Here is a 26,195-nt window from a genome sequence, read left to right on the forward strand (position 1 = left end):
GGACCCCTAAATAATTCCCGTCCTTTCAAGATAAACATGTAAACGATCTACAAAAGGACCAATCCTCACTGTCTGTTCATAATTTATAGTGTTTCCGTCCGGCAATTCAGTAGCGTTCTCTGCTACATCAGGAGCGTTCTTATACTCAGTGGACCGCGGCATATGAAACAGCGCCGCTTTTGACATCCTCTGTGGAGGGCAAGCAAAGGGCATGTTGTAACGGCTTTATGAGGATGTTCCTTCATCTACCAACACTGGACAGGTCTAACAAAGGCATCACTTCCTACATTGTTTACCTACACTGCTGTGCTATAAACATGCTGGCTTAACAGTACTTCCACACTATTTTTATCCCTCTAAGAACATCCAGCAATGGATTCTTGGACAAAAGCGCATGCTCTACAATTCAGCAATTGTCCGACACTGCCACCTGCTGTTATTTTTGTGTACTACGAATTCAGCCATTTCAAATCATCATTGTAGTGCTGCGGTTATGTCAATCAAGAGCCAATGTCGTAATTTATATCAATTTCAGCATATTACATTGGTTTGACTAGTTCAGTCTTAATCAATTCCAGATTTTATATCCAATGCTGCAAATGAAAATACAATGAGGAAAATTAGACAGGAAAATATGTTCCATATAAGCAGCTTGCACAGAACATTGGAGCACACGCTTTAATCATTCATCTTGCAAGTAAACATGTTTCTCCCTAATTAATTCTTATACCCTGTGGCCACAATATAAATTACAATTTTCTGTAATTCATATGGGACTTTTCACTGTTCTTAAAAGCATTAAGGGAAAAATTATGAAATGTATGTAAATAAAATGTAAAAAAAAAAAAAATGAAATAACAAAATTGTCACAAACGAGATCCCTGTTAAGATAATAGGAAGGGTTCCTGGGTGTATTCCCCATGAGAACGTAGCTGTCAGCTTAAAGGCATCTCTGGAATGAGGGGAAGTGTCCAATCCTTATTTATTTTATCTACCGTTTTTTTGTTACCACGGGTTTACAACATCTACAGTTTAGTCATACTTCTCTTTTTATTATGATTTTTACAAAACAATTCATTAACTTAGAATAAGTTAAAAAAAACTTGCATTTTACTGAAATTCACTGAGTATGTAATAAAAGATATGAAAAGGCTGAGTGTGTGAAAGTGACCAGACCGCCGTATATAGAAATGTGGATATCCTCCTGTTGATAAAAAGATGTCCCCCTTGGATTCTATACATAGGAAACGCCATGAGAAGACGTGAATAAAATAAATGCATGTGACATTAAGTTTTGGTGTTGCTCCTTGTATTAGAGGTTTATCGCAGAATGTAGGCAAGGCTAAGTTTGCTTGAAAAACAACAGGCTGATGCAATTATGCAGGCTGATGCAGTTCCAACAGTAATACACCATGCATTTCACAGAGGATGAGCCTCAGACCAGGCTCTACGCGAGACCGATCGATGGATGGACCCGGTTATTTCACTGATGCACCACCTGAAGCTCATCTCACTTTCAAAAATTGTTTTTGATTTTAAAAAACCCAAACAAATAATAAAAAAACCCACCTTATTTCAACCTTTAGTGTGAAGTTCAAACCTTAATCAAATGCACACACTCAGCTTTCCCTCCCTCCCCAAAGATATTCTTGGGTCCTTTGGCTGTACAGATACAGAAATTACTATTTAAAAAATATGAATATATGTACACATATATTTCCCCTTTTCTGCTAATAGCTGTACAGCCAAATGAGGATTTAAGCAAAATTATATTTTTAAAGATGCGTGTGTCCCTCAACCTCAGTGAGCACACACTGGAAAATGGCTCCTTTGTAGCACAGGCCCGTTCTTTTGTTGCTGTTTTTCAGTAGCTGCCCCTCTCATAGCTGGGCTATTTCTCAGTTCCTCATCTCTTCCATATGTTCCCCCTGCTGGGACAAGTCCACTCAGCAAGTGACCACTGCAGATGCAGAAAAGCAGTGCAGAAGTCTAAGCTTGTTCTGATTTTCCAGTTCCAGTTTTACAGTGGGTAATAAGGAAAAGAAATGTATGGTCTTCATGTTGTCCATGTTTTTTTTTTTTTTTGAGTCTTCAAAGTGATGAGATGGGTGACCCTCAGTGGCTGGGTAAGAGGAAGGCCCAGTATGGGCAGAACAAAGGGCTGGAGGTGAAGAAGGGTCTGTTTTATGAATTGTTGGCGGTGTTCTCGTTGCTGGGTGAGCTGGAGGAGGAGGATGAGGAAGAGGAGGAGAAGTTCATTCCTGATAGGCCTGGAGGATTGGTGGCTGTGTTCTGTCCACTTAAGCTTTTCCTGCACACTGGACAAGTGTCATGCTGAGGCAAGAGATTGAAAAAAACAAGATGACAGTCAGAACTGAATCATTCAAAGCCCAAATCCTGATCAATCCCCTCCTCACTGGCCGAACACATTCTGGCTATTAGCAAAAAAGCTCTACAATACATTTGCTATGAGGGGAGTCTTGCTTACCTGTTCCAGCCACGGTACTATACAGTCATTATGAAATAAGTGATTGCATGGAAGTTGCCGCACATTTTCTCCTGCACTGTAATCCTCTTTGCACACTGGACATTCTAGACCTGAACCTGAAAAAAGATAGGTGAAAGAAGTATATGCATTATACATTAAATCAGTACTTGTACTCAAACTGTCCCTCCAGCTTAAATTTTATAATCAGAAAAGCTCTGGCCTGTGAGGGTGGTGTGATGTCCAAGTGCACTCACCCACATGTTCTTCTGTGATTTGAACTGTGGGAAGGCTCTTGATTTTCTCCCTGTCTGCTGGAGGAGGGCCAGTGTTCTCAAACTGATTTAGTAACTGCACATGATGGAAGGACAAGCAGCAATTACCACAAGGGAAACAGACACAACTTTCTCATTGTGTTTTATGATTCTCTAATTTGTATTTTTCACTCATCGGTATTACACCCCAGAAGTTTACAGGCAGAAGTGTCTGCAACAGTGGGAACAGGAACAGGGAATACTTTTCTGGTTTTGATGCTCAAAGTGGTTGATTAGTACTCTTCCTATCCAAGCTTTATGAAGACACTTCTATTGTTTTGCATTTGCAAGTGTTTGTTAATTTTGGACTTGAAAGTAATAGGTGGATATCCCATAAAGGTGTGTATGTATTGATTTGATATGAAATCTTCATAGGTCATCACTCAGAGTTTATATATAAATGAGGATGCAATGATGCAAACATTGTAGTATTTCCCAGGACAAGTGGTTGTTTTAGCTCCACTGACCTGACAAAAAGACCCATAAGATGGAATAGATGGAAGGAAATTACATGGATGTCATTTAAAGTGATATGTTTGGAGTGAGGATGCAGTAAAATTCTTCTCAGCTATTTGTGTGATCAGTCTGAAGAGTGAAATTAGCATTTTTAACAAAGGCTCGCCATCAGCCTAAAACAGCGATAAGATGCCCCCAGAAGCAGACCAAAAGCAATGGAGGATTAACAGCAAACTCACTCCTTTGAATAAATCTCCATGCATAGACAAATACATTCCAATCCAAATGAGACATTATGAGCACTTCTTGCAGTGAAATTGAAATGTGCAGTAACAGTATAGTCCAAATAAAAAACAAATTATAACAAAAACAAAACAGTTGTGAAGTAAAAAAAAAAAAAATTCTTGTTAATCATAACAAGAATATCCAGTATATACCTGTGTAATAATTGCATCAAGCCCATTGGCACCCCACGCATAGTCCATTGGGTTTGAGTGAAGCACACCCCTTTTAAGACAAAGAAAGGACCATCAGTTGGGGTTCCAAAAAACTGTTATGGGCTACTGTAAACTGCACAAATATAGTACATCACTACTAGCACATCATGCCAAGACAGTTGGTCAAACTGCTGTAAACTGTTCACATACCAGGGTCCCACACCAATATTTGGCATTGCTGTTGGAGCAATAATTCCATTGACTAGCTGCTGAATTATTCTGTGCAGGAAGACAAAAGGATCCAGTTACATCCTGCACACATCACTTCCAGAGAAAAGTAAAGACGAACAAATATGACTGGATTATTTTGTAATTTTGTCAGATTTGCATTGGAACAACAAAACAAACCAAGGTTACCCCTCTAATGTGGGCACTCCCTCGTGCCTTCCTGGTTGCCGCCGTGGCAGGTGGCGTCCCCGTGGTTGCCTGGCACCGTACCGCTGCCGAGACGCAAGCTCCCGTTCCCGCCGATTCTCCATTTCCCTGTTGTCTTCTGATGACAGCCCCGCTCCAAAGTCGAAGCTCTCATCAAATACCCCCAGAGCAAACTGGCCGTACCCAGGGGGGAATGTAAACAAGTGCTGGTCCACATTCTGATAGAGGAGGAGAGAGAGCACACGCATGTACAGGGTGCCACCCCCACCCATCACATGCAACTCTACACTCATGGTCCTCTTGGATTCCAAATGCCATGAAGCCAGAGCTCAGAACACATTTAACAGTTACTGAACATACAGTTCAAGAAAATGGGATGATTATTTGCTTCTGTAGAGCAACAGTCACACAACGACGTTACCCTCTGAACGCAGAGAGCTCACAAACCTCGAACGGGTGCCGGTTTTGATCACTGCTGGTGGCTGTGGAGGTGGACCCATTTTCAGCACTAGTCAGACACAGTAACACAGACAGAGAATAAATCAGGATTCAGGCTTGAGCTTGTCGACCTTCTGCACTGTAGCATAGGAACACGCCTGGCTACCTGGCTAACAACTGAGTGGTTTTCAATTCACTGGTGTTTTTTTTCCCTCCATGCCTACCCATCAGCTCAGTTCAGTTCAGATTATTGAAGCTGGCCTACTTATGAGCAAGCAGGGCAGAGTCAGCAAGCTGTGTAACTATGCTGCTTCCATCAGCGAAGAACCAAAGGCTATGATGAGATCAATATGGAAGGCACGAGGGAGCATAATGCCATCTGTGATCACAGAGAATGGGATTGAGGCTATTTAGTTTTCAAGAGGACCTCAGCCAAGGGCTGCCAATTAAGTTCAGGGAGTTGTTTCAATTTGAGCCGTTGGCTCTAGGGTGGAAAATGGCTATTGAAGCACAAAGTTATCTGAATCTGCTTAAGCATCTTTCTTCACATACAGCCATGGTGCACACATTTTAATACAAGTGTGCTGTAACCTAAATGTTAGCCATCAGGCATCAACGAATGTGAATTCGCTTAGTATATAAAGCAAAAACACAATGCTTTCTTGCACAACAAAAGCAAGTTGTCAGTTTTCATCTGTTCCAAGAAAGGCTCATGTTGACAGCATATACACATACAGACACACTGTTCATGCACTATGCGTCAAATTTTACTATTGGTATAGTAATTCAAATGTCATAATTTTGAACAAGATGAACCAAATCCCGTGACGCACAGTCTGGCTGAAGAGAAATCAGTACACATCTAAGTTCATTCAGAATGTGTGAGCACTTGGGCCCAGATTTAAAAACCAGTCTCCTGATTGTGTGTGACACTCTGCCAGGCTTGATTACACCTGGATCTGTGATACTGTAGAATAAATTGGTGTATCCCGTTGCCTGTCAGCTCCTCTACTCAGACCGATGTATGCTTACACAGGCAAGTGCCTGTGAGTCTCTCACTGGAGCTAAAAACTATTTTTACTATGTTCCATATTATACTGCATTAATATTCAAAAAGAGAAATGTTCCACTCTACAGTCACAGATTTTTCAAAACAGCAAAATTTGACTACACAGTTGCATTCAACCTGCTATTGACAGGACAAGCGTTTGCATTGGAAGGTAATTAAAATATACTGGTATATGGCAATGAATGGTAATTCAGTGCACATTTGTTTTGTGACTTTTGTCTCAGCCAGCATAATATAAATGATTCATCCTCTAACACTTCATGTTTTGAAATAACAACACATACACATATCAACATACTGGCTTATTAGTCAGTGCATTTGCAGCTGAATCAATATGAAAAGATACAAAAAAATCTTGTGCTCACTTTAAATGTGCTGGCTAACAGTGAAGGTGTATGGGTAAATAGGTGAGCCTGCTGACATCTGAAAATGCTTCTTCATGTCAGAACAAAAAACTGGGTTTTCTAAACTGTATAAGGTATCACACTACCTGGCAAAGCATGACCAGTGAAATTGGCAGGAGTTCCTATTTTCCAGTCAGGCTGTGTGTTTAAGGAACCCACATAGGGAGGATTTATCGTGGTAGAAGGCTCCTCCCAGCAACAAACAACAGTAATGGGAAGTAAATGTTCAGTGCATACATTGAACTCAACACCCAGCTATGTCTTTCCATAATCATGGTAATACCATATATAATTCAGCTTGATAAATTAATTCAGGTGTTTTAAACTCTGCTTGCAAAAATAATTTGCTGGTTGTAGCATAGCCCTTGCACTTCTACTTCAGTGTGTAGATTAACTGCACTGAAATGTAAAAAGGTCAGATTCTCACCAGTAATATTCCATCTGTGTAAGTTGGCAAAAAAAATTGCAAAGCAATCTGATTACATAATACATCTGTTTTAGTTTTTCCTCTGCATATTTGGAATTATTCAAAAAGCAAAACGGCCCATCTAAAATGAAAGGGGATTACCTTCTCTCCTCTGGCAACTCTTCAATGAAGCCAGATTCACACGTGGGGCAGGTGTAATCCTGTCAACATAAGGTTCAAATATCACAACCAAAACTACCTCAGTGCACACAGCAGACCTGCATGTTCTGATAGCTGTGCCTGACCTGGACTGTACAGCAACCCCCCCCCAAGCAAATATTGTTTTGTGACAGACAACATCTACTTCATTGACAACATACCATTAAGTGATACTGGAAATCTAAAATATCAAGAGTTTTAGTTATGTAAGAAGGGTATTGATTTAGTCTGCCCAAATTTCAGTTAAGCATGCACTTTTCAACTGGAGAAAAAAGTCATTAACAATTTGATTCCTCTTCTGACTCACACTCCACACTGTGAGGAAGACCTACTGCTCTATATGTATATAACTTTGCAAAGCACAGCAAATGCACAACCACTTCAGTCCAGCTGGCATGAAGATAATGTGGCCATGGGCTCATCAACACTGATGAAGTGCTTATTAGTCTCATGTCTAGAGACTGACACAAAATCCATCCATCACCTCTGAACTGTTATTCCCATTACAAGAAAAGCTTAATAATCCACTGATTGAACACAAGCTTTGGTTACATTCTAGTCCTTCATAGTGTAGATTCCGATTGTAGACTGTAAACCTAACTGTAAGCTAAAAAGCTTCTAGGTGGCATCGGAACTGACCACTCTGTAGGCTGTACAGTAGGTGGAACTCAAACAGAACAAACAGAACAAGAGCTGACAAAACAAAATGGAGCTGATGTGTTTGTGAACCAACCTCTGTTTTCAAACCTGGCACAGGCCTGATGTAACAGGGACCTGTTCTGGTTTGACTCAAACAGTAAATAGTTCTGAACCACAAGAAAGGACAGACAATTGAAGGTAAATGTGTGAAAAGGCACCTTTCTGGAACATGACTGCCATGATAACCAGTAACTTACTGAATGGGCCAGCAAGACAGAGCGCAATATCCCTTTGTTTAACTGTCCGCTTTAAACACTGAAAATAACATTTCAGCTTCAGTATCATTGACATTGTATACAACACAACTGTCTTTAGATTCTAGAGGTTACCATCAGAATGAATCAAAGCAAACTGAAAGGGAAAAAGTAAAGAGGTCAGGTTTACCATAAATCCAAGTACAGTGTTAAAATGTTTTGAAGTGCAAACATTTAAAATATCAGGCACACCAATACTCACTGTATTTTGGTAAATACATAATAACTATTAACCTTTGCCATCAAACGTGATGCCAACGAAAAACACATACGCACTGGATTAAATTTGGTATACAGAATAGGTTTTGCCTACTTCAGGGCATGATTAGGTCACATATGGTGATTTGAGGCATTGAAAATCGCCTATACTGGCTTAAATATTACTGTATACAGCCTAACCATTATGAATGTCAAGTCAGGGACATTTAGCTGGGTACTGTGAAACAAACGAAACAATTACTCTGATAGCTAGCTAGCACACTGCCATTTAGTCATGTTAGTTCACCTAGTTAGCAATGTATATTTAGCCGCCTATGCGTATTGTAGACTTACACAATTAACTAGACAACTGCTTGCACTGCATGTCCCAATTTGGCTATTTTGACATGCTAACGCATTGTTGCAGAAAAAATATCCTTCGGTAGTATAGCAAAATGCCCTGGCTAAATGATGTGTTAATTCAGTGTTCCTTCACTCAAAAAAGTCCACTGGCAGTGTATTACTGAACAGTTGGCCAGCTCGACCAGCGAAACACAACAAAGGCTCTATCAGCTGACTGGTAACGGAGAAAGCTAGTCTATAAGACACGAAAGCAACAAAGATAAATACAGTAAACGATTTAGCTTATAATACAGGTAAAAATGTTTGATTACCTGGGTAATTTGCTAGCACTTGGCTGACATATTAAAAGGAGCTATGTTAGCTAGAACGGTGACATAGCGAACGTGAGCCCCGTTACTGACAGCTAGGTAGCTAGCCTGTTAGCTAGCTGGAAATCTAAAGAGGCTGGCTTTCTGTCAATTCAAATTTATACTTTTGGAGGTTAGCTAACTTAGTATTCGTAGCGAAACAGATTGTGTGCTACTGTGTGATTGGAATCTAGTTAGCAAGGCATACAGGTAATTAGCTATTCATCTCTGCTTTCACTAGAAATGGACTAGCTAGCCTGGTTAGCTAGTCGAAATCCCTTGATATTTCCCCTGATAATGCCCAGTTACCTAGCTGCCTACTCATAGATGGCCAACCAGCATTTCACTTTTTTATAGACTTTTTTATAAACTGTTACCTCGCTCTGGTTAGTTAGCTAGCACTAGCTAGCTGGCACTCTCAAAAGCGCTTGCTACGCAGGCTAACTGTTAATTACGAACGGGTAACCGATGGCTCATCACTAAACCGCCCAACAGTTCGTTTATTATACAACACACATACATCTTAGTTTGCGCATGTTGCATCACCACCTTCTCCTTTTCTATACTGCTTACTTACCGGGAGACGAGGGCTGATCTCTGCCGAACATCGGTGACAGAAAAACCGGCTGGGCCGTAGGGGAGCTTCCGCCATCTTTCGACTAACTGTGAGACAAAACCGAACGAGAGTGCGTACGAACTGCCGGATAGGCCAAAAATGATCGCCTGACAGAATATACCGAACGCCAAAGATACGACCTGAACGTGACAGATGAATTACAAACCACTCTCACATCCACAGAGCCTTTTAGAAAAGAAAATTTTATATCATACATGTGCATACAAAAATTAACAAAACCTATTTATGACGAGGTTTGCATATCCTCGGTGTTGAGTATCCATTTCATGCTTTACATACATCTCGACAAGATAAAATAAGTAATTGAACAAAGTGTGAAGAAAAGTTATTGCACAACTAGGTCACAAATTAATTGAACCGTCATTGATGCATTGTACAAAAGGAACGAAAATTAAGGCTTTATATGTAACTTATTTTAAAATTTTAAAAATTACAAACTCTATTTTACAACGAAATGATCATTTGTATGTAACTTTTATACTTACGGTTACTGACATCATTTTGTCACTAGAGGGCGATGCTGTGTCCAGATATTGTAAGCTGTCTTTTTCAAATTCGTCTCTTTTTTCGGATCGTGTTAACGCCATTCACCACAAGGTTTCTAAGTGAACTTGACATTGGCCCGCAGCACACGGTTCTTCATTAAGACATGGATTACGAGTTTGTTGTAAAAACTCATATGGTACTGCAGCAGAGTTCATGACTATTTTAACTCTGCTTTATATTTACTTTTATCATAATTTCTTTCAGCTCAGAAGGTTTTCTTCCAAGTATTTCAATAGCACAAAATACATTAATAGCGGCAATTACCCATGATTCCTATGTGCCGCCGCCCTTCATTCAGCTGTGTGGCTAGATGATGCAAACCATGTGAGCTGAAGCCCCAGCTGCCCACTTCTCCCACAGCCCACCCACAGCTCTGCTCCAACAGGTCAGCATTCCATCCATGCCCCGGGGACTCCTGTACAGAAACAGAACACCCCAACATTTCCAAACACTTACAGACAGACCATGTGTACTACCTTAACTTTTTTTCCATGATCAAAGAGCCATATCCATATCACAGACAGATCAGGGCATTGACAGATTTTTGATGGACTTTGTGTGTGGGTGCGTGTGTGTGTGTGTCTGTGTGTGTGTGTGTGTGTGTGTGTGTGTGCGTGTGTGTGTGTGTGTATGTGTGTGTGTGTGAGAGAGAGGGAGAGAGAGAGAGAGAGAGCTCATTAAGGCTTTCCCACCAGCCAAGAAATCGCCAGTGTAAGCTGTGTGTTTTTATGTCATATAAGTTATGGCCTGAAGCACAGCTTTGTAAAGAACAGTTTGAAATATAGAAGGAAGGCATATGGATCAAATGGTACACAGACACATATATCACATTCATTTAGAAGTCTGATGAGTGAAATGGCTGCCAGATCTTTTATAAATCAGAGTCACCTGCCACTGGTGATTTGTCTCGGAGAGAGTCTGGTGCACTGCTTCTGTGTCTCCCGCTTGGTGGTCCTCACATTGGCGACAGCTGACTTGCTCTTACAGGTGTCTTTTATCAGTCATTGGCCATAAAGCATACAATCTCCATGATGGGAAAAGCCAATCTTACTTGCCCACAGGCTGCACAGATGGCATCTCTCAGCATATGGGCATTTATCCCCCCCCACCCAAAAAAAAAAAAAAAATAGCCACTCTGTCATCCAACAGATCAACAGATGAATCACAGGACTAGATATTTTTATGCCACAAACTGTTCAATTCCATGGCTAATCAATGATTTTTGCTTAAGTGCATTCACCAAATCTACCATCACACAGTTATTACTTCAGCACTGCAATATGTTTGCTCCCAAACGGATTGTGGGATTGCAGAAGCTGTGCTGTACAGCATTGTGCAAACCTACAAATGCTGTCAATTAAACTAATCTTAAATGCTCTGATTATTTCTGAGTTGTATTCCTAAGGCAAATTGTGACATGCATCCCTAGGACACAATGAAGCATGACATTGTATTTAATGTGTGTAGGAGGCAAATGTCTGTAGTGAGCTTCCTGTGCCACCCAGTCTCTCACCATCTTATCCTGAAGATAATCACATTGGGCTCAATTAGACTCTAACAAGTGATTTCACAATGGGTTTCCAGTGGGAAGAAAAAAATTCACAAAACACAGTTCAAGACTGGGACACACATGTCGCGGTTTTCTGGTGGATATCAAGAGTTCTGCATCTGTGACAGTACAGTATGTGTTTGCCATCACTTGATTGTGGAAGATAAGAGACAGGTGACAAAAAGACACAAGTAAGATTACTGATGGTAATAAATGCATTTAAATATGTCACTTCACTACGAACAACAACAACATGATTTTGGTTTGATCAATTGGTCAATTTTTGTGGAAAGAGTACTTTGTTCATATAGTGACAATTCAGGCTGGGACTGAGGTTGAAACAATTAGCCTATTATACCAGTGCCATGTAATATTCCATGTATGTTAAAACCAAACCAGCCCATTGCAAAATGTGTACCTGCTCTATTTAAAATATCAACAATCAAATCAAATAACATAAATACTGCATCGTGGACATGAAATTGAACGTACAGTGTACTACATCCAGCGGTTTTCTGGGAAGTAAATTTGGCCAAGTAAAAAAGAGGAATGTACAGTATGTCCACTGGATTAAATCCAGAGGAAATCTACTTTGGTGATTGACGTCGCATCCATGGCGATGTGGTGCAAGGGAGTTGTTTCTCTGGCTCTGGAAATTGACTCAGACATCAAGCATTGCCCGTCCCTGCATTACAACTGGCTGAAAGCATCGCCCATCCCAGCAGCATAATTCAGTCTAGCCAAAATATTTATATAGAGGCGGAACGGGATCACTTACAACACACTCATTCACCTAAGCGAAGACTGCTGTCGACACAAGCTACTCATCAAGTCAAGCGAACTCCCTCTTTTGTTTCAAAGTATTTAAAAAAGCTTTCTTAGGCTACATTACACCAAAACCATTATATAACTGCTGGGTTTAACTTTTTTCATTTGACACAGGTTCTCAGATTACCAACATGAGCCTTGTAATTGCTCTTAATATTGTGATAATTGTTGTTCTGTGTGAAATCATTGGAAGACATTCTGCAAACGGTGAGTGATATGTCTTATTTTAAAATATTTTATGTAAAAACTATTGCTCTAAGAGAGAATCGATACTATGTGTGAATTAGCGGCAAACTCACGGCACAAGGTATCGTGCAAAATGGCTATCGTATAGCGCTGTAATTTCTGAATTGAATGTAACAATAAGAGTTTTCTAGTATGTTTGGTTTACTTTTGCGTTTGTCCAGTTTAATATACTGTAATTAAATATTTATCAGGAAGCAAGGCTAAGTATCCATTATCTTAAAACATATATTACTATGAGTGGACGTTTAACGAGATTCTTAACTGTGTTGCACTTGATATATACAGTTTCATTGTGTTAGCTCGCGGCTGTAACCAACCGTCCGCAGGTGCATATTTTTATCAAAGTGAATTGTATTTGCTTTGTTTGCTGCTGGGACATGACCTGCTGCTTTTATTCCTCGCATGTTGCTCCCAATTTTTGCATAAACAACATATTTGATCAAATACATTTGTGTTTACTTACATTTTGCTGTTTTGTTTGCTTGATTATAAATTCGATGACCTGTAATCGAACCTGAAAGCACCACACCACACTGTTACCTTTACAAGCACGCTGTGTAATTGGTTGTTGTTTACCTAATGTAAACTATTCATGAAATCATTCTCATTTACGAAGGGCTGACTTTTGACAAAGTTTTCATTTTGTTTGAACGTTAAACCAAGGTGCTGTCACTTGTTGGACGGAGAGGAGTGTATAATGGTTATGTTTTCCTTGTTCCTGTTAAATTGAAATTAACATTGCTTAGGAAGGGAAACGAGTATCTCAAACTTTCCATCTAAAAATTCCATCGGCAAGTAGTTATCATAATTTAGCCTAATTACATACTTTGCTCCAAGTCAGAGAAGTGGTTGACAATCATAACTGTTGCTTGTCAAGGCCAGTTCTGGTATGCCAAGGGCATTAAGAGATTCAGTGACAAATAAGGAATCTAGGTTATATCAAGTATCTCTTCATTGTTGTTTACAAGTTGTTTGTGTATATGTAAGCATATATTTCTCATGATATCTCATTGTTATTTCAGTAATGAGGTGTTTTTTGTTGTGATTTTTAATGTCACAAATATTTACTTGATAAGAGCCATAAAATATTTGGCTAAGTACAGCTGAACAAGTAATTTACAATTTACAGGTATGCAGATAAGTTAAATAATACAATCCATATGAGTCCCAGTATTTGGGACTGCACTAGAGTTGCAAAGGAGGTATGCAGCATGTTTGTATTCCTGGCCTATAATCTACTGGTCCTGCATCTAACTGTGTGGGTACAGAGCTCAGACAGATTGAATACAGGCTGCACTTTCTCCTCAGTGTGTTTATGATATGTTGTCACTTGTGAGCAGCTGGGATGTGCTGGCTGCAGCAGAGCCAGGAGCCGCGCTGTGACATGGTGCTGATGCGGGGGGTCAGTCACGAGGAGTGCTGTGCTGGTGGCCGCCTGGACACTGCCTGGTCCAACACCAGCCTGCCCATCAACGAGGTCAGCTTGCTGGGCTTCTTGGGGATTGTCTCCTGTAAACCCTGCAAAGGTAACCCACCCCAGACCACCTACTGATCTCTGACACTGCATATATGCGAACAGTTCCAGCAAACAGTGGCTATTCAATGGGTATCCTCATGTCCAGTGGTTCTGGCTTACAGAATCTTATGATGTCACAGAATCTCTTTAATACCAAGTATTATTCGAGATGTGTTGTCAAGATGCTATAATGCTCTTATAGTGATCTAATCCAAATCTGGTTCATTTTAACCTCCACTCACATTTTTTAAGTTAAATTGAGTTCCTCCATCTTCCAAATTTCTGTCTGTGGCTTTCCTGATTATTTGGTGGAATGAAAGGAGATACTGAATATTTTACGTACTCAGTGTTTATGTGAAGTTGGCTGCATTCTTAGCAACTTAACCACAAAGCAAGTGCTATTTATCCACCAGCTTTCTAAAAGAATAATTGTTTGAGCAATCTCTTGGTTTGTCACTCTGGAAAAAATGCACTCAGCGGTGGAAAAATAGCTGCAAATCTTAGATGTGAAACAGCTGTTACAGGTAGTCTGAAAGAGCCTCCTTAAAATTTCAGCTGTAGCTTTTGCTATTGTCACAGATTTCATGTAGGTATGCTAGAGTCGACTAATGAGTTCTGAAAATGTGTTCTACAAAGAAAAATCTTTAAAATCAGACAGTCAATATGGAGAAGACAAATAACCACTTAACTTGTACTAATCGGTCCTAGTGCCAGTCTCTGGAGCCACCTGTGTCCAATGTCAGAGCAAAGCAGATTACTTGTCTCTATGTCAATCTGTCAGGCTGTTAACAAACAGCATTAGACAGGGATCTGTATACGATTCTCTTTAATATTTTTTTTCCAATTTAAGAAAGCTCTGCTGTGGATCGAAGCCAGATGTTCCATTTAAGTCTATCCAGCTGTTACGAGTAGACTCCACTATTGGAAGCCAATGCTAGGTATTCAGGTTCACTCAAGGATATAGTAGTGCTTCAATAACTTAGGCTGTGGAGGCACTTGAATATTTCAATATAATCACTGGCCAGAGTGATGAATTCTTCTGAGTCAGAAGACTGGAAAATTTTAGCACTATCAGCTAAGTGTGTAGCAAATGGTGGCTCTTAAACAAAACACATTCCTGTGTGTGAAAGATGCTTGTTAGGAGACATTGATGTATGCACTGCACTGTATTCCTATATATTTCTCTATATTCCACTGCACTATATATTCCTTTGTGCATATCAACAAAGTGCAGGTTTAGCCTTATTTCTCCCTTTTTTTTTGACTGGTTGTAACCTGGGCCGTGCTGAGGTCAAAACAGTTATGGAAAAGTACGAAGGTTGATATCAATTATTTGGCAGTTGGGTCAACCACTTATTTTTCCTTTGGTCTTTTGCATTGACATAATCAGCAGTCTGAGCATGAATTTGGTCTTTGCATAATTTTAAACATTCAGCTGGAATAGTTATGTTCCAAAATTTGATTCTGTGAACTATTTGTCAGTTGTGGAAATAAATTCGGCTGGAAAGAAGGGACCAAAGTAGAGATGTAATTTGCAACTTTCTTGTGTTAATGTTGATCCTTTAAAATGATATGTTCTAAGCGAAACTAAAAGAGGTGATTGTTGATCTTCATGCACAGCTGCTTGGCCGGTGTTTGTTGCAAAGCTGCAGTTATTAGGGTGAGGCAGTGAATACCCTTCCCCCTTCTCATTCACTCTGCATTAATTCTTTCCCAATGCTTGGTGGAAAGCAGGCCTGTTGGCTTGTTCTCCAAGAAAAGAATGAATTCCACTTTACCACAGGAAAAATGTCTGCCACATGCCCAGACGGCTGTTCCTCGGATTGAAGAATTCTGTCATGATCCTTGGCCATTAAGAAAAAAAGGATATCACATGCATCTCGGTATTTTTTTTTTGTCTCACAGTACTTGCCTTCCATTATCATAAAACTGTATGACACATTGGACCCCACAGGTAGTGCTCAGTAATATTTCTCACATGTGTGCTGTTGATGTTAAGTGCTTCAAAGCATTCCTTAGGCTTGACTAATGTTGGTCATCTGACCTATACTTTTCTATACATAAAGTCTGTGAAAACGTCTATGAATCGTGACTTGCTGCCAGTAAATCAGACAAAAACAAACCAAAACAAAGGATCCCCTGGCTTCCACAGGGGTGAAAAAATCTGAAACTTGTGTAGAAAAATGCAGAGGTAGGTGGGTTGGTTTCTTCAAGACAGAGAATAACAGGATATTAAAGCTCTCCTAGTGAAAGGCAATAAAGTAATGCTTTTTTACAGGATTTCAGGGATTAGGACTGGACATCACTGTGTTTCAGATCAAAACGTCGCCATTTAGAAGCATTTTGAAGTTGTGGCAATTTTGTTTTTATAGGCCTGCAGTACACGGTGACTTTCTGATGAACTTGACCGGATAGAGCGCTAGTGGAGCTCATGTTTCCTGCTGGCAAATGGCACACATTTCTCTCTGTGCACTTCAATGACATGCCTGCAAGCGCCGCGTTTGGACTGCCTCAGAATCCCTTCATCACTGTGGACCTCTGAGAGCAGAGCCGCTCCCTGCCCATTTCAGTGTAGATCAGTTCCACTCTTTTGCAAGCAGCCAAGGCACACTTGCACACAAACCAGACTTCTTTTTGTTTGGCCCTAAACAAATGACTCCGTATTTATTGTAAATACGTCGCCTGATGAATCATGGTGTGGCCCCGGAAAACCGCCTAAGACCACATTCTTCCTGCCTACAGTTCTTGGAAAGTTCGCGAGTACATACAGGGACAGCTCGTCCGGATCTAAGTGCACTTGTGTGATGCTGTGTCAGAGGGCGAGGGGGTGCACCATTCTGGAGCACCCCGTAATTAATCCGTGAGTCAGCGCCAGTAATCTCTACCAAATGGCAGTGATGGCGGCCAAACAGCCAGAGACTGAGGAGTCTGCTTGAATTGAAGACAAAACACTTCATATCCACATCAGCATTGTATCAAACCGCTGCACAATCGAATAACCCTTGTTTTCTATTGCCACTGTCTCAAAGGATGAAACTAAAGCCAGACACAAAAGAGATCAACTGCAAATGTCTTTAATACAGTTTCATCTACTCACTTAGTTAATGGTGAGAATGTTCCCACCATTACTCTGTTCTGGAAGCCATGTCATGATCAAATCAATATGTGCAGTCAGCTTCCAACGGGCACAGCATAATTAAAGAGCAGAGCATTGTGGTGGATTGTGAAAGTGCTGACCGTATTCTTTGTCATGTGGAATGTGCCTGTATACAGCTCATGTGGTGTTGAATGCATCCTAGTGTGTCCGGCATGAGTGGGTCATGTTGGCTGTATCTGTCCATCTCCCCATGCAGAAACATGTGAGGGGGTGGACTGTGGCCCAGGGAAGGTGTGCAAGATGAAGAATGGCCGGCCGCAGTGTGTCTGCTCACCTGACTGCTCCAACATAACTCGCAAGCAGCCGATCTGCGGCAGCGATGGGAACTCCTACCGTGATGAGTGCGCCCTCCTGCTGGCCAGGTGCAGGGGTCACCCTGACTTGGAGGTCATGTACCAGGGAGAGTGCAAAAGTAAGGAAGCTTGGTAGGGGTCCTAAAAAATCCTCCTGATGCAAATTTACAGGTTGCAGTGAACCCACCTTGCTCTTGGTTTTACTCAGAATAACTATTTGATATGTATAAATGGTTCACTGACAGGTTTCTGTCATATAATCACAAACCAGCACTAACGACATGACTGCTTCCCTTAGAGTCCTGCTCTAAGGTGGTGTGCCCAGGTACCCACACCTGTGTGACGGACCAGACTAACAGCGCCCACTGCGTCATGTGCCGCACTGCCCCCTGCCCAATGCCCATGGCGTCTGAGCAGCCCATCTGCGGCAACGACAACATAACCTATCCCAGTGCCTGCCACCTCCGCCGGGCCACATGCTTCCTGGGTCGCTCCATAGGCGTACGCCACTACGGCCACTGCACAAGTAAGGCAGCCCACTCTAAGGGCATCTCTGCATCACCCATACCCCCTTTCCACCAACGCAAACTAGCTGCTAGTTCTGGGCTGGTGCTAGTGCCGGTTTGGAGTAGAGTAGGTTCAACCTGCAAACCTTCTAAGAACTGGTTTGCTTTTCCACGGGCTAGAGAGCCACCATAGAGCCACGTCATTACGTCACTGTATACGTCTGTATACGTCTCCGCTCTCCTGCTAGCGCCGACAAACAACAACAACAACAAAAACAAGAGAACAGTGCTTTAAAAAACAAACTTGTCCACTACACTTTATACAATGTTAACCTTTTGTGAAGCCAATTGTTAAGTGACGTTGGTAGGTGAGTCAATGGCAATGTTAGAAAGTAGCATGAAATGTTAGCTAATGTTACCAAGGTTACGGTAGCTGGCTAGCTAGCTGTTGGCACCCAGCCCCTGACATAAACGGTTCTTGGTTCTAGACCAGCAAAGTGTTGGTGCCGCTCTTGAACCAGTTTTCCTAGCCGAGAGCCGGTTCTTTGGCTGTCGAAACATGAAGAACTGATTCAAGATTAGGCACCGGCTCCGAACCGGCGCTTGAACTGCCTTGGTGGAAAAGGGGCACCACACTCCCTCAGTAGAGCTATAGAGACCTCACTGGCTGCAGGAAGGTTGCATGATTGCATGCGAGAAGTGCTTTGCCAAGGCAGCAGTGGGTCTGCATTGCTTGATGCTTTTCCTGTCACTCTCACGTGCTGGCTCTGATTGGCTCTGTTGTCCTGTGCTGTCTTGCAGATGCCCCCAAGCACACTTCGGAGCGTGAGGGTAGTGAGGAGAATGCACTCTAGAGAGCCATCTCACGCATACTCCATCTTGGTTCAGAAGATGGCTCTGAGGGGGGCAAAAAATGAGTTTGTCTTATATATTGTTTTATATTTCCCACAGAACTAAGCTCATATTTGAGATGTTTTATAGCTTTTTTGCTGGGTAACAGCCCCCCCACCTCCTCCCCCATTTATGACATGATAGTACCTGTAATGTGGGATATCCTCTGGGAAACTGCTTTTGAGCACATTTACTTTTTAAATAACGCATTTAGGCATTGTTTTTTCCGCCTGAAGTAAATTACTATTTTAGATGCATGCAGTTTATATTTTATGGCGTGTTTTTGCTTTCCTTTCTGTCTGCAGCCTAAATCTAGGGAGAAGGGAGGGCATGTATCTTAAAAAGAGAAGAGGTCTGGACAAGAGGGAGGAGGGCAAGAACTGTGCATATTGTAAATAGAGGAACACTGATATTTATTGGAGAAATGGTATTAAATCTGTTCTATTTATGTTTTGTCATGTATATGAATCATGTATACAGAGATATCAGCTGCCTTCGGATATTTATTGTCTTTAGTTTGATTTTAGATGTATTATACAGGTCCCAATTTGACCTGCATAAGTACTTTGGGATTAATGACATTTTTTGTATGTTTTTTTAATACCCTGTGGAGCACAAGCCTTTAAAAATCACCTTGTAATGTTCTTCAGTTCAAACACTGCTCAGCAAGCAATCCAAATTGGTTTCTGCATTTAAGGCTGTTTATCGGGAACGATACAGCAAACGTTCAGTTCCCTGAAACCGTGGCAGAAATATTTTTCCTTCTGCTTTTCTGTTGTCTGGAGGTAAAGGAACATCCTGCCAAAATAAAAGTATATGTGTTTTCCAGCTCTGCCCCCGTGGAGCTCTTTCTCTGTTTATGCTGGAATTAAATCAAAACTTTGACCCACCCACCAATTGCAAATTACAGCCTTGATACAAAGAGCAGCTCTTTTGTTTGACAATGAGCTGTCAGAACTAGGGCACAGTGCATCCACTTTTGAAGCTGGGTCAAAGATTTTATGTCGTGGTCCTTATTTAATTTACCTTTAAATTAATTACATCATTGACACATGCTTCTTATATAGTCTGCATTACCTTGTCAGCTAAAATGTGTGACTGTGAAATGTCTCAGAAATTCACTTTGCTCTCTCATACATTACCTGATTTTAAATGAATGCTGCTCAATGTATTTTTGAAAGTATTTGATAAGGAACGCGCAGATGATCCTTAAAGAAATAATCTTTCATTTTACTGATGAATGTTTGGCGACTGGCAATCAACTGTTGTGTCATGTGAATGGGTTGAAGTGCCTTTGACATTATTTTGATCATTTTACATGCATTATGAATTGTGATTGATCCAAAAAGTTTTTGTCTCAGACCATATATTACAGTATTTGCTTGTAAATACAGCTGCATTTACAATACCTGTGTATCTACTGTGAGATTTAATTTACAAATGTATCAACTTATTTTTGTATTTTTGTACTGCCATTTTATCTCTACATAAACATTAGTCTTTATCATGATGTCTCTCTTTCTTTTTAAAATTTCCTATATCCAAGAATGGTTTTGAACAGATTATACTAGCGTATTGCACATTTTTGTACAGGATTTTTGTACTAGATAAAGAGTCATGGACATGAGGACATAAGCAATAAATTTCTCTTAATGCAATTATGACAATAAGTTTTTGTTACAGCGTTTAAGCGAGGTACAGAACTTTCAACATAAATTCTGTATGATAAAAGGTCCTTTCCTTATAGATTTCCTCTGCTCTAAAATAGTAAAACGTTGTTCAATCAATCAGACAACCTGGCAAGTACCTCAGGCATCTGTCAAGAAATCATTGTAAGGATGGAAAAGATAAGACTACTCACAGGCATAGCCTAACACTTAACAGTTATTATGGTCAAAGACAGAAAGGGACTTGCGCTTGGTCATTGTATAGCTATAATAATAAAACACCACCATGACCAGCTGTCTTCAGAAATAAAGTTTGACATTTGGTGATGCAAAGTTAGGATGTTTGGCCTCAATAAACCTCTTAGAGTCAGTCATTTAGGTTTTGATTGCTACTCCCACAGTGGGCTCTCTTAACCAACAGGTTGTCTGCTGGGTCACTGAAAGACTGCCTTTTGGCAAGATTGTTTCAGCAAAGAACATTCAAGAGGTCTGTTGCAACTTGCTTTTGCTCATAACCCATGAGAACGTTATGCTGTTCAAAACTCAACACCTTCATGAAATCTCCCCTTTGGGTATTTAGACAGAGGCCTGCAGTAATGTTAACAAAAATTACAGGCAGTCACTGGTAATAGCATCAATACTTGTCTCAATAAGAGAGCAAGCCCTGTTTTTTACTGCCCTTTTGTCATCAGTCATTTCTAATTCATGTATTCCTTCTCAAATGCTATTCAGAATTTGCTGTATTATTGTTCAATGTGTTTTGTGTTGCATACTATTCAATGAAAATAATATTTGGGTCATGCATTAAAAAACAATAATGCAAGGTCTACACTTAACTGAGCTTCCTCTGTCAGTCCAGTAAACCTCAAACTTAAAACAGCTGCACCTGTAAGATTTCTGCACATCTGGTCCATGTGGTATACTGAACTTTTTCCACATGCAGTGGTAGCCAGTCCAGGCCTAGAACCCTGTCTAAGGGCACAATGTGTGATGGGTGTTTGGTCTAACCACACTGCACTACTGTGCATAGTAAAGCAGAGGATGAGACAAGGCCCCAGATCTGGCAATGCAGCACAACCAATCCTGTAGATTTAAAGTAATGCAACCCATTTGCAACATTTCAGCTGCTGTGCGTGCAATGGAAATCTGGGCTGAATTCAGAGGGCCCTGGGAAAAGGGGAGGACTGCCCCTGGTTCAATCCCAGAAGAGCCCCCTCTGATTTAGGTGGATGAGGTGTGGACTGGTGGCGCTCTGACTCACTTTCCTGTATGAAATTCCTCCCTTGTTTTCCCTTTTCCAAGAGGCACTCCCTGACTGGGCCAGCATCTGGTTTAACTTTGGGTGATGTTTATATTCTCATCCAAGCACCCTTTTATTAAATGGGGAATGGAATTGGATGTTTTCGCAAAAGCTATAACAATGCCATAAAATTTTGTTTTGTATAAATGCGTAACATCTATTTTTTGTCCTTTGTGTTCTGTTTCTTTTTTCCATTAAACAAAACGAGGTTAAGAAAAGAATTGATTAAAACACAATGTAGATATGCTCCCCTTTCCAAACCACTCAGGTTTACAGGGTTCTGGCACACAAATTCGGCCAGCTCTCTTCATCACAAACAAGTACATTAGCTACTTCATCGTGGTCCAGTGGCAGCAAATTGGTTAAAATGCTCAACAATTATTGGGCAAACAGCTTTATTTCTCATCTAGTAAAATTTGGGATGTATATGGCATTTAGTACATATCATCATATCAATACCTTAGGGACTGAGGTCCAAAGATTTTCATACCATGTCTATTATACCACACATACGGGGAAATTTAATTAATTGCTTTAAGGAGTAGACTTGTTTCATAACATCCAGACAGTCTTGGCATTAAGAAGTCTGTTTTAAAACAAGTCTTAATTCTTGAAAAAAAAGTTCTGTTTTCCCACAGATGTTATCCCTAATATACCATGAGACTGCTGCATTGAGGCCATTGTCATTTTGAAATATACACTCCAGGACTACCACATAATCCCCCTTGCAGTGTTATTACAGTGTTGTCTCCTGAGTCACAACGGAAATTATGTTGCTCAGTTCCTAAGCAGAGAGATAACCCCAGGCTGTCTGAATGCAGAAAATCAAAGCAATTGTAATTAAATTGAGCATGAGACTTCAGCAATACGTAGTGCATCATATACAGTAATGCAAAGAGTTGTCTGTTTTCAGCACGTCATGGGGTGTTCTGAAACCCATTAAATATGGGTTACGCTTTCCTGGATGAAGGAAGTCGGCCTTCGTGTAGGACTGATCATGATGTGTCATCCACATGGCTGCTGGGCAAGGTTCCCTGCCCTGGTTTCAGAGCACATATTGACTCAACCCCAAAGCACGTCATGTAGCCTTCTTCCTGATGCTCATAAAAAAGGGGATCATTCATCAAAGAGCGAACACTTTCTGACGGCATCACTTGATTTATGACCGCCAAGTTCAGGAGGTGTTTGATTTGCACTTTGATTCTTTCGTACGCCTCACAAAGTTCCTTCCCTACATCGATTTCCTTGTCTATAAATACTACCGTACATTACCATGGTACAATACGTGATGACGTTCACACAGATGATGGCTTCCAGTAACTGTTGACTTGATTTAGGTTGGCAGAGACATCCTGACAGCAACGGGCTCTGGATCCTAATAAACAGACCACCCACTCTCCTGAATCCTGCTGCTTGATTTCAAACAGCAATAGCAGCAGTTGTGATCTTTTGAAAGCTGCAACTAATCTTGACAAAGAGCTGTTTTTCATATAAGCGAGGCATCTGACTGACCTTCCAGTTCCATCATCTGTCCCATAGGATTTTAAACTTTACCAGCGTCTTCATGGTTTCAATCTGTCATGTTCCTCTTGATTATAAAAGTATAAATATGTTATGCATATAAATATATCCAAAGTATAAATATGTTATGCATTTCAAATGGCAAAGGGCTACATTCTTGGGAGTCTTGCAGGACTGGGAAGTGAGGAACACAACTGCTAAAGGAAAATATTCCCATTTCTGTTGACAAATGGACATATGTCAGATTTAGCATGGTGCACACTGTGGGTTGTTTTAATACAGATTTCTGACTGTCAGTGGTTAACAAGTACCTTACACAAATGGGTGAAATTATCTCAAACGGATGTAAGCATCTTATTTGTTATCAAAAGGAATGCATGAAAGTCAGAATACATGTGATGTAGGAGTTTTAAGAAGGTGACCCACTGATTTCATCCATATCTTTGACAAATAGGAATCACTCATTGTAAGAGGACTACTGCATACTTTGTCCATGGGGAAAGTTCTAGAAGTGAATCAGGGGGGGGGGTCTGAGTTAAAACTCAGACGGAAAAAGGATAAACAGATTTCGGAAATTGAGCAACCTTAAATTGTCCCCATTAAGAGTGTTGTGCAGAAAATGAGTGCAAATTTGATTTCCTGGGCTTGTCCACTGGGAGAACCATGGCCCCTGGATCTCGCCCTCTGTGTGGTCCCCACTGTGTCTGGCACACAACTAGGGCAGCAACAGAACACTCTGTGAGCCGAGATAACATGATGGTCGTACATGTTTGGATGTAAGTTTTTCTTAATTACTCTCCATCACCATCTAATACAACCGATCTCAAAAAATTGAAAAACCTACAGCATGCTAATGCGAAACAAGGCCATTATCCCAATGCATGTAATGATGACTGCCAAGCAGAGAGGCAATTAGTACCCCTTTTTAAAACCTATGGTAATCATTTGCCAGGGGATTGGACCCACAACCAACTGGATTCTGGGTGGTCACTCACACCACAAGGTTATTTGAGTCAGAACAGGTACTGTGGTATACACTACTTTAAAAATATAAAGTAGTGTATATTTTAATTATCCCAATGTGGCCTTGTATAAACACACTCCGATATACTCACACAAAAGATCACTAACCTGCTTTCAGATAACAAAAGCACAAGCTATAATTCTTTTATATGACTTGGCTCAACTGAAGGCCAAAATGCCTACCTTTTTATCATGGAAATTTTGTTGTACTCCCCTTTATTTTCTCACATAGTTTTGTCTTGACAAATGAACAAACAAATCTGATCAGAGGAAAGTTTTTTTTAACATTTGAGATTTCTGTAATTAAAGCCTCAGAAAAGATTTCTAAAAGCATTAAAAAATAAACCTAAATTCACCAATTTATGAGTTAGAGTTAGAGTTGTTGCATTTTTTGTCTGACTGATTACAGAGGCAATTCTGGAGGACAGCTAATAACCCATCTCACAAAAAAAGAACAAAATCATATTACAAGAACAAAGATCACCACTAAACGAACTTGTCTTGCCATGTGGAGTCCATTTCCTCAGACCATTAACCATCTACATGCAGGCCTTACAGTCAAAAACGGTGACAGTAGGTTTGCATCAGAGCCGATAACATCAGTACAGACCGTATGCAGGAATGGCACAATAACAGTCTGATGTACCTCCCATATCCCCTCCATCTATATTGTTGCTGCTCTTTGGTAAACGTATTGTTTTCACTTCACTCGACCATGATGAAATTTATCTGACACGGCGGCTGTATCTAATGCCTTCCAGCAGTCGATAGGGATCTGACTCTGCCATGGCCTCAAGCCACCATTCCTCATAATGGTGAGCTGGTTCTTTCCGGGATTAGGAAGCCACACTTTCTGTCCATGCCCATGATTGAGACGTCAAAAGCATGCAGGGCAGAAAAGCAGAGAGAGGGCAGTGTGCTGATAAACGTCCCTGAAGGTCACCTCCAAGAAGAGACAGTCTTCTCTTTTACTGCACATGCACTCCACACACAGGAAGGAGGACCATAACAGCATGGTCTGTTTTAGGGGGGAGACAGTTTTTGCATCATTTCAGCCCTTGATCAAAATGAGATGTAGTCAAACAATATTATTCATTAAGTGAATTAAGAATTAAACGTTAAAGGTTATGTTCAAGGTGACCAAAGCAACTCCAGGGGACAAATATTACACATTCAAAATAATCTGGGATTTACTGCATTCAAATAGTGCTAGACAACTATTACTGGAGACTGTAGTATTAAATAAGAACCCTTTATGTCAATGAGCAACAATTATTTCATAGAGTAGAATTTAATTTTTCTAACAAGTAAAGAATAAAACAGTATACAAAAGAATTTCCATTCCCAGCTAAATAGTTTCAATATGGGTGCCATTTAGAATATAAAATATGGTCAAGATCAAATCAAATCAATAAGCTAAGGCCATCTGGAAAGGAAAGGCTGGAATGTAGTGTTTAATTATGCTCACATGTTAGTGTGTTGACATTGAATCTTGTCAGACAGTATTTGCAGCCAAATGAAGTAATAGTAACAAGCATCATTGATATTGGTACATTTCTGTCCCAGAGGGACCTGTATTTACATCACTGTCTTCAGTCGCAAGCATGGAAAAACACTCAGGGGGAGTTGTGCAAAGGTTTTGTACACTTCAGCTGGCCCGGCTCTGTGGAGTAAAACATTGCAAATGCATTACATTGTCCAATATGAGTTTAATTACTGTTAACCAGGATGTGTTGAAGTGTTGCAGGATTTTCTTTTTCCTTTGCGTAACTCTCCCCCTGCTGAAATCTTCAGAGTTATTAGGAACTGTTTGGGAATGATGATTTTTGCAGTTCTTGTAAGGCATGATTTCAGTATATTGCCACGTGCAGGGGGAACTCATTTGGAAAGAGCAAAAACAAGTGACGCATGATTAAGAATCCCAGAAAGTTACAGGATGCTGTTGTTGCTGGGCCTCTGTGTGCTTCAGGCAGGCCGGAACTGTGCAGGGC

General features: G+C 40.6%; 2 protein-coding genes across 2 annotated transcripts; one reads left to right on the forward strand and one right to left on the reverse strand.

Annotated features, from left to right (window-relative positions):
- Positions 1-601: 601 nt before the first annotated feature.
- On the reverse strand, positions 602-9,195 carry LOC118772871 (E3 ubiquitin-protein ligase RNF126-like). Its single transcript, XM_036521513.1, has 9 exons — positions 9,102-9,195; positions 6,607-6,665; positions 4,575-4,635; positions 4,110-4,345; positions 3,903-3,971; positions 3,693-3,762; positions 2,743-2,836; positions 2,489-2,604; positions 602-2,334 (listed from the first exon to the last, which is right to left on the reverse strand). Exons 1-9 carry the CDS (start codon positions 9,174-9,176, stop codon positions 2,185-2,187), a joined length of 930 nt encoding a protein of 309 aa, XP_036377406.1. The 5' UTR covers positions 9,177-9,195; the 3' UTR covers positions 602-2,184.
- Positions 9,196-11,965: 2,770 nt separating this feature from the next.
- On the forward strand, positions 11,966-20,159 carry fstl3 (follistatin-like 3 (secreted glycoprotein)). The gene is made up of 5 exons (XM_036522800.1): positions 11,966-12,291; positions 13,671-13,856; positions 17,200-17,415; positions 17,595-17,822; positions 18,604-20,159. Exons 1-5 carry the CDS (start codon positions 12,216-12,218, stop codon positions 18,654-18,656), a joined length of 759 nt encoding a protein of 252 aa, XP_036378693.1. The 5' UTR covers positions 11,966-12,215; the 3' UTR covers positions 18,657-20,159.
- Positions 20,160-26,195: the final 6,036 nt, after the last annotated feature.

Source organism: Megalops cyprinoides, chromosome 2 (assembly GCF_013368585.1).
Source record: "Megalops cyprinoides isolate fMegCyp1 chromosome 2, fMegCyp1.pri, whole genome shotgun sequence".
Lineage (NCBI taxonomy): Eukaryota > Metazoa > Chordata > Actinopteri > Elopiformes > Megalopidae > Megalops > Megalops cyprinoides.

Coding starts and splice junctions, on each gene's coding strand:
- LOC118772871 (XM_036521513.1), bottom strand. CDS start 9,176: ATGGCGGAAGCTCCCCTACGGCCCAGCCGGTTTTTCTGTCACCGATGT. Junction 3,763..3,902: donor AATATTGGTGTGGGACCCTG/GTATGTGAACAG, acceptor TTGTCTTAAAAG/GGGTGTGCTTCACTCAAACC. Junction 2,837..3,692: donor TTGATGCAATTATTACACAG/GTATATACTGGA, acceptor CATCATGTGCAG/TTACTAAATCAGTTTGAGAA.
- fstl3 (XM_036522800.1), top strand. CDS start 12,216: ATGAGCCTTGTAATTGCTCTTAATATTGTGATAATTGTTGTTCTGTGT. Junction 12,292..13,670: donor TGGAAGACATTCTGCAAACG/GTGAGTGATATG, acceptor ACTTGTGAGCAG/CTGGGATGTGCTGGCTGCAG. Junction 17,823..18,603: donor CCACTACGGCCACTGCACAA/GTAAGGCAGCCC, acceptor GCTGTCTTGCAG/ATGCCCCCAAGCACACTTCG.